The sequence below is a fragment of the Armigeres subalbatus genome, chromosome 1 (genome assembly GCF_024139115.2).
Source record: "Armigeres subalbatus isolate Guangzhou_Male chromosome 1, GZ_Asu_2, whole genome shotgun sequence".
In the NCBI taxonomy this organism is placed as follows: Eukaryota; Metazoa; Arthropoda; class Insecta; order Diptera; family Culicidae; genus Armigeres; species Armigeres subalbatus.
Genome location: NC_085139.1, coordinates 112003952 through 112012506, shown reverse-complemented (window position 1 = coordinate 112012506; position 8555 = coordinate 112003952). Strand labels below are relative to the sequence as shown.

The 8555-nt window shown below is 36.9% G+C and overlaps 1 protein-coding gene across 4 annotated transcripts; it reads right to left on the bottom strand.

The window, feature by feature from the left end:
* Positions 1 to 730: 730 nt before the first annotated feature.
* Positions 731 to 7467, bottom strand: LOC134205428 (uncharacterized). 4 transcript variants are annotated; one of them, XR_009978140.1, is made up of 6 exons: positions 7106 to 7467; positions 4958 to 5632; positions 4403 to 4518; positions 2818 to 2973; positions 1976 to 2169; positions 731 to 1063 (listed from the first exon to the last, which is right to left on the bottom strand). XR_009978140.1 is itself a non-coding variant. In XM_062680669.1 (4 exons), exons 2-4 carry the CDS (start codon positions 2949 to 2951, stop codon positions 783 to 785), a joined length of 609 nt encoding a protein of 202 aa, XP_062536653.1. In that variant the 5' UTR covers positions 2952 to 2973; positions 4958 to 5703; the 3' UTR covers positions 731 to 782. The 4 variants fall into 4 exon arrangements, 1 of the variants encoding a protein (XP_062536653.1); XR_009978141.1 differs by lacking the exon at positions 7106 to 7467 and adding an exon at positions 4653 to 4840 and having other exon boundaries at positions 4958 to 5703; XR_009978138.1 differs by lacking the exon at positions 7106 to 7467 and having other exon boundaries at positions 4958 to 5698.
* Positions 7468 to 8555: the final 1088 nt, after the last annotated feature.

Below are 8555 nucleotides of genomic sequence, written 5' to 3'. Positions count from 1 at the left end.
TAGTAAGTTATTTATTGCTAAAATGTATATTGTTATAGATTGCGGAGCAAAACAGGTTAACTCAGTATTAAGATTATAGAAAGGAAATTTTGAAAAAAAAACTATAAATGTATACATTACTTAGTAAATATTGATAGAAATTGATAGAGAAAAAAAACTAATGATTTGAAATATTAAATTACTGTCTACTTTCAAAATTTAATGAAACAGATTGGAAATTGTTAATTAGGGTGATCCAAAAAACAACAGGGCCAGGAAAACCAATCGAAAATGGAGCCAACGAAACGGCAATTTATAAAAAAAACTGTGCTGTGCGAGACTGCGGAAAGTTTGCATATTCATAATGACAGGCTTCGACTTCTTAAACATTATGAATTGAGTATCTATTTGAATAGTTTTTGCATCATCATATGGCATTAAATATTTTAGTATACCAAAGGGATTCTTACAATCCTTGAAATTAGAATGAAGTGCATATTTCACGGTAATATCATAGATAACAGATATTGAGGCTGGCATCCGAAACGTGTGTAAACATCGGCAACCGTTAATTCAAATGTATTTTAAATTGGAACCGCGTTTAGCAATCGATTGGAGATGGCGCAAGGATCATTGTTATTGAAAACGCAGCCCGAATGCGGTTGTCAAATCCATTGGCTGCGTTCGACGGTTGTTAATCAGCTGCGTCAGTATGTACTGCCGCAATCAGTTGAGTAGATGGCACTAGTGGGCCAACGTATATCAATTCAAAAGTTTACACAGGATTTTCAATAAAATTTGTTCTAGCTTAAATATCTGTTATCTGTGGTAATATCTAGATTTTTTAAAGGATCAATTTGTTTCTTTAAAACTCGATCTGTACCATCCTCGTTTTCTTGGTCATTATCAAGGGTACTTGGAGTATTCTTTGAAAATACTATTTCATTTGCCCATAGTACACCTTTTTTCCGAGCTGCTGCTGTCATTGGGGCTGCATTCCAGTAACATTCTACCTCTGTGGAAGCTGGTGTTTCATTTCTCCGAAAAATCCAAAATATGAAAACCGAAACATGCTTGCAGCCACCTGTAAAAAAAATTGTAATAATTAGTGTTGATACGCAACTTTAAAACCAGTTACCGGCGAAATGAAAAACTGTTTAAATTGATTCTAGTTTTGATTAGGAGGTATACTTCCGATAACCGCAAGTCAAGCACATATGTATATGGATGCCATATACAGATGTGCTCGGCATGCGGTTAGCGGCAGTATATAGAAGGTATAGCTTGATTGAAATAAAGCGTTAAATAAATGAAAAATGTTAGATGATGAATAATAGGGTGGTTCAAAAATTCTATTTTGCTCCACAGCGCTCATCTGATTCTTTATCATGTTCTGAGTGTCCTCTGAAAATTTGAGCTCTTTTGGATTAAAATTGATTTGGCACAAGCCGTTTCAAGTTAGCATGCAAATTAGTATGGGGAAATTTATTCTTTCATTATACTGATAATAACGAGGATAATAACGCATCCTTTAAGCGCAGGTTAAAAGAAAACCTGCATAGCTAAAAGGAATACTCAAGAGCTTTCACCCAACGAAAACCACATGTTGAATAATCGCCCCAGTAATTAGTAATCGATTTTAATACAGGTTGCGAATCTTTAGTCATTATCGTTAAACTTCTTTTAGAGTATATCCTAGTGTTATCAACTGAAATATGTCAAATATTGTCAAAGCCAAGCTACATTGTTCGCATTAACATATCATGGGTCCAACGCAATGGCATTTTATGCCCAGGGGAAACAAGAACATTTTAATCCCGAAAATTTTCTAAACTGAACCTGAACTAAGGCTAAGGAAGGTTCGGTGTTCAAGTATAATTATATCCTATTTCTAAGAAAAAACAAAAATAAATAAATCGCAGTTTTTTGTAAAATTTCTTCAAAATTCACCGAAATCCGTGAAATGAGTGCGATAGTATTTTTTTATTTAACTTACCCATGTTGGCCTCACATTCACAGGAGAAATCTTCTATCAATTCATTTGCTTCATTAATGACTAGTGATACTTCATACGAGCGTTGATTTACTCTATGCTCTGGAACCACACTCGCTATAATTCTGCATTTTTCTCCAAACCGCTGAAGTTTTACAAACCCAACTGCCATATCGCCGTAATTCTTTCTACCAGATCTGAAAAATATGTATGTTTATATATATATATATCTGTGTTCAGAATAATAGCAGCGGAAGCCGTTTTTCATACAAAATGGTCAACTTTGTCAAGCTGTAACTTTGTACCCCGATGACCGATTGAGCTGAAATTTTGACAGTGAACTACAAATATGTTGAAATTTACACATACTATGTATCAATTGTATCCAGTGGCGCGTTCAAAAATTACGCACTAGGTCAAATTGTTCAAAATAATAACAGTTTTTGTTTTGGGAATATCAGGAAAACTATTGATTGGAATGTTTTAAATTTGAACTCAGGTGCTATGAGACACAAAGTTTATAATTTAAAAAATACAAATATTTCATGGAACAATTTGACCTCGTGCGTAATTTATGAACGCGCCATTCGAAAAAATTGCTACTTGGTATGTGTAAATTTCGCTCAATCGGTCATCGGGGTATAAAGATACAGCTTTTCAAAGTTGACCAGTTTGTATGAAAAACGGCTTCCGCTTCTATTATTCTAAACACAGGTGTATATATAGTGTAGCCGTTTGATAACTGCAAAACTGTTGGAACTATCGAATTGTAGTTAAAAAGTATTGCAGTTAAACGACTTGCAGTTATCGAACGTCTACTGTATATATTTATTTAAACTTCTCACCTTTGCATCTTCACTTGTCTAGATTCTGAAGTCACGAAATTTGGATTTGATGTGAAAAAATTAATCACAGTATCTTCCATTATTGACGGCAGGTTTCTAGAGTCCGCCTTCTCGTAGCCTGTCCCAATTGACATATTCGAAGAGTTCTCTTATCACCTATAATATGAAATGAAATTGATATGGTATATTAAGAATACGGGTGTTAGAAAATTGAATCATTATTTATAACTATAATTGTTGCAAAGTATGAAAAGTTGCCCGTAATCCGTATTTAAAAAAGGCTGATCCCATAGTTACCAGCCCGTTCGCAATAGGAAACATTGAGATGAATGCAACTTATTCCGAGTAAATCGATTATGATGCGAGTTTTGCTATTATTAATAGTATTATGTATGACCACAACTTCATAGCTCATAGCTCAAAGGAAACAAGGAGACACAATTCCTCGAAAATTAAAAAGTTGCGAATAAATCGATTAAGAAACAAATTTTATATTAAAGAAAATATTTTAACCATAGCTTCTGAGCATTGTTCTGAGCCCATCGAAAGAAACGATGATACAGGATTTCCTATCAAAAGCAACTTGTCGCATGCAAATTTGTTGAAAATAAGTACTTACATAGCATAGACTATAGATTCCATAGACGAGCTGAGGCGAAAGCGAGTGTAACCAAACGAACTGTCAGTTAGTGTAGCCAAACGAGCATGCCGTCACGATTGCAATTCAAGCAACGAAGCGTGTGACGTCAAATTCCCGTGGTATACTGTAAAAAAGTGGAAAACACAGTTCATCGAAATGACTCAACCGTGCCTGCGCTCGTCTATGGAATCTATAGTGTCTGTAGTACCTAGGTGCCAAGAAAATTAGTGAGATTTTTGTTTGCGTACGCACACACACAGGAATTCTAATTCGATGAGCTGAGTTGATCGGTATATGTACAACACTATGGGTTTCCGAACCTCCTATAAAAAGTTTGTTTTTGGAGCGCGGCTATACTGCCGTGTCAAACATAGTTATCCCATGTCGTTTTTTTTTGCTATGCCATTCCCACTGTGCTGGCGGTGTCACATTTGCTCAGATACGTTAGTTCTCTATCAGACGTGATGGCTAGGCTTGCCAGCCATCCTTTCTAGTTCTTAAATCCACTGATGAATTCTTTTGTTGGCCGCTAGGGCAGCAAGAAGCCCAACATGGAACTACTATGCTTGGGACGGCAGTATAAAGTATACGTAAAGTACGGGAAAGGCAAAATCCATCATTATTGTATTTATTTTCAACCTAAGATCTTCAATAGATTCGATTTATTTAATATATGTAAAATCTTTGTTTTAAAGGAATCAAACTAATAGACAAACAAGGAAATTAATTATCTCAATTCGATTTCATCAGAAGTAGGTACGTTATTCCTTTTGCAAATTGAGACTGCCGGAAAAGTAAGGTATGTATATAGAATCGATGTGACGATAAAATGGGTGGTTTCCTTTCTCGTATACTAAACGTACGTGAATATTTTAAATACAAATACAAATATATGAAATAATTTAAAAATCTATTATCACGGTCCTAATTTTTTGGTGTACTTACACAGCGTTATGTTGCAGATGCTTTTATTTTATCTACGTCTGTGGCTAAGCGACGCTCGATTCTTCAAAGAACAATGCAAGTTTTTTTTCCTGGTTCTGAAACGTGTCTTCTGGTTTCTGGAATAAAATAAAAACGGTTAGGTTGTTTCCGATCGGGGGATATTTCACGAAAGGCAGAAGCGAGACAGTATATATTAATTGTTAATAGAACAGCTTTGCGAGATAGTATATACTAATTGTTAATATGTAACTGTTTTGCTATGGATCAGAATTGCACGACTCTAGGGCCCGATGTCCACGAAGTCGAACGGCGTGGCGATGCTGCGTAGTACTAAGGACACTCCTGTAGTATTTGTACGATGGTGCAAGGCGACAAGAAAATAATTCCAAGGCTATCTTTAATGAAGACAATAATATGTATGGCACACATTTCAAGATTCTTGTACCATGGTATGAATACCATCAGTGTGTCATTAGTATAATCGTTTTTTTTTCTACGTGGGCATTGAAACTGAACATTCAGATAAATAGTGTATAAGTTTTTTTGTATACTCACAATACTTCTATGTTCCTTTTCTTCCGGATTGGCGACGCTTTATCTTTTAAGGAACAACAAAAAAGCTTCCTTTGCGGTGATTCAGGAAGATTCACTTATATGTGGTGGTTGACCTTATTGTGTCTGCTGCTGTTGTTGTGGTTAGTTTTTGTTGTGCCGTCCGACGTCGATGCAGCTACTCTTTCAACTGTTCGATTAGAGAAATTCTTTCCGCTGACAACACGATAGCTACTGCTACTGTTAGTGCTTCTGCTCTGAACCCAACAACTCAACTATTGCACGCTGTTCCCGTACTCGGTATACCTGCTTCCAAACTTGTGTTCACGATTTAGAACGATCCATGGCACGCTGGACGGACACAAGGTGGGCATCATGGTCCTGATTGTTGTCGATGGTTCTGCAGGCCACTTTCTCACACACTGCCTTTTCTGTGAAGTTACTTAGGTAGGTACTTATGGGTGTGTTTTTCTACGATGGTACACTCTTCTCTGCCGTAACCGGAACGAAAACAAATTGAAAAAATACTCTTCAACAGTCCGCCTGCACTAGAAGAACCGACTGTCACTTTTGTTTACACTGGAAGCTGGATTCGGAACTGTCACCATTGAGCAAGGTTACATCCTTTTCTCGCCAAATGAATAAACTTTCTTTTTTTTTGTTTTTCACTGACACGGCCTGGCGGGAGGCAAAAATGCAAAGACGAAGTATAAGCAGGAAAGAGGCTCTTGATACCAGGGATGCCAGACATACAGACATGTCTGTATTTATACAGACATTTGGTCTTGCATACAGACATCATACAGATTACAGACATTATACAGACTTTTACAGACATTCAGTTTTCGAAAAATTTGGGCGGCCAAACAGAATCCTGTTGGGCTATCCAATTAAACCATTTTGGGTTTCCAAACAAAATTGTTATGGGATTTCGTAAGGATTTTTATAAAGTTTCCAAACGGTAACATTTTGTAGTTCCGAGCGGAGCTTTTCAGTCTTCTAAACGGGATTCCTTTTGGGTGTCAAAAAGAATCCTTTTAGAATTTCAAACGGATAGATTCCTTAATTCCATTGTGAAACCTAAAAAGATTCCATTCAGAAGTCCAAAATTCATCCATTCTGAAACACAAAATGATCCCTTTCGGAAGCCCAAAAAGAATTCCATTACGGTGCCCAAAAGACATCCATTCGTACGGATTTCTGTACAGAACTATGTGAACTTCCGAACGTAATCCTCCTGGGTTTACTAACGGAATCTCTTCAAATTTTCGAACGAAATTCTTTTGGGTTTACGAAAGGAATCTTCCAACGGAATTCTGATGGGATTCTGAACATAATCTTTCTTGAATCACGAATGAAATACTTTTGGTCTTCCGAACGGAATCCTTCTGGACTTTCCAAAGAAATACTTCTAGACTTTCGATTGGAGCGTTCTGGGCTTCTGAACGGAATCTTTTTCTGCTTTTGAACAAGGGATTCCCATTAGAATACTTGAGCGATTTCCTATCCAAGCCTTGAAAGGATTTAGCTCGGAACTGCAAAAGGAATCGCTTAAAAAAAACCCAGAAGAGTTCTTTCCGAAAGCCAAGACGAGCTCCGTTAAGTTCTTCTTTAAGTGATGAACTTTGTACTGAACTTAAAAATCATTTTAATAAAGCTACGAAAAAAAGCTCTGTTCAGAAAACCAAAAAAAAATCTCGGTTGGTTAATCCAAATGAGTCCTTTCTCTGGGTTTCCGAACGAAATGATTTGGGATTCTGGAAGGAATTCTTCTATATTTCTGAACGAAATTCTTATAAGCTTCCAAAATAGAGTTCTTTTGGGTTTCCTACCGGAACCTTATTGGGCTGCTGAACGAAATTATTTTGGACTTTACTTTCGAACGGATTGCTTCTAGACTTTCAAGAGGCCGATCGACCACCTACAAAAAATTGAATCCACCGTTAAAAAGCTGAACGATGGAACATGTGTTGAGTGAGACGTCTGTTTCTCTGTGGTATTTTGTTCGAAAGCGCACTTAACTCGACTAAGTATTACAATGACTTTTTGATTATTGTAACTTCGATATTCTACGTTTTCAAAAGTGCACTGTTTTTCAATAATTGTCTCTATACAGACAAATACAGACATTTTGCTGAGATTGATACAGACTTATTAAAAATGTATCTGGCATCCCTGCTTGATACTGGAAACGATCGCCGGCGGAACAACTTTGCTGCGATAAAAATGCACACACGCACAAACTTGTAGCCCTCTCTCTGCCACTTTACAGTAAATTCACTAAAGAAACAAAACTTTTTGCAAAGGTATTTATAATCTTCCCGAGGGCTTCGTCCTATATGCTTTTGATCACTTTTTTCAACGAATGCGAGATGTATTACATCCGGGCTTTGCCCGGATATGACCGTCGACGAATGCTGCGATATTCTCCAACAGAACAAAACACCATACAACCGGCGACGATTCTTGATTCCCGTTCTTTGCGTCGAGTTTACGATATCATTTCTCACTCTGCTCGTTTTGACATTTCAATTGTAAATAATAGAAATACTAGAATAAGAGATAGGCGAAGACGCCATCTTGTTTCCAATCCAACCGTCAAAAGCGGTTCCAATTCGACTTGTTTACTTTTTGCTTCCATAAGAAGCAAGCAAAAAGTTCAAGTGCTGCCAGTGTTAGGGTAAAGTGCCCAATAGTGGACCCCCAACCAATAGTGGACCCTCCAGCTATTTTTGCATTATTGCAGCACAATGTAAATATTTTGCTATGAAATTCCATCGGGAGAACCTACTTTACAGTCCTATGATTTGATTACATGCATTGGAAATGCTATAGAAAGCAAAATTGGATGAATTTTTACAATTTTTTTGAAAATAAACACTAAAGTGTCCATTATAGGAATATTTTGGGGGGTCCATAATAGGGAAGAAGAACGTCCCGAAACGAAACATGAAAATCAAATGAAGTGTCGACTACAGGGAAGCAATTTCCTATTATGGACCCCCAGGGGGTCTACTATAGGGCGAATTCAGTCAGACTTTAAAATGTTAATTTCAACGAATAACGTCGTGTATTTGAGTGTTTTATGTACGTATCGTGAAGAGGAGATGCAGAACTTGGTATTTGATATCAAGCAGAATTGATATGTTGAAATTTTCTACTCCGTATGACAGGAAGAGCTAAATTCCGCTACTAGGGGGTCCACTATTGGGCATTTTACCCTATTTTCACGATTTCATGCATTTTCATACGTTGCCATTTCTACAGTTTTTCACTCCGCCGGTCTCTAGTTATAGGGTTGCTAGTAAATAATCAAAATACGGAGTTGCCAGAAAGAAAATAATTTCACGATGCTCTCACCACTGTATAGTGTTGCCAAATCATTCTAAAATCCAAGGATCACCATCGTATGGCAGTAATATTCACCTAATAAAACAGACGATGTTGATGTTTTGAAAAAATTGTAAGAAAATAACCGTTTCATATAAACAGCTTATTTTATGCGCAATGTTAACTAAACCCAAGGACGTTTCAGAGAAAAATACAAAACATAGGTGTTAGGTCGGACGGGAAAGGTTATGCTACATGTTGAAAAGTGATA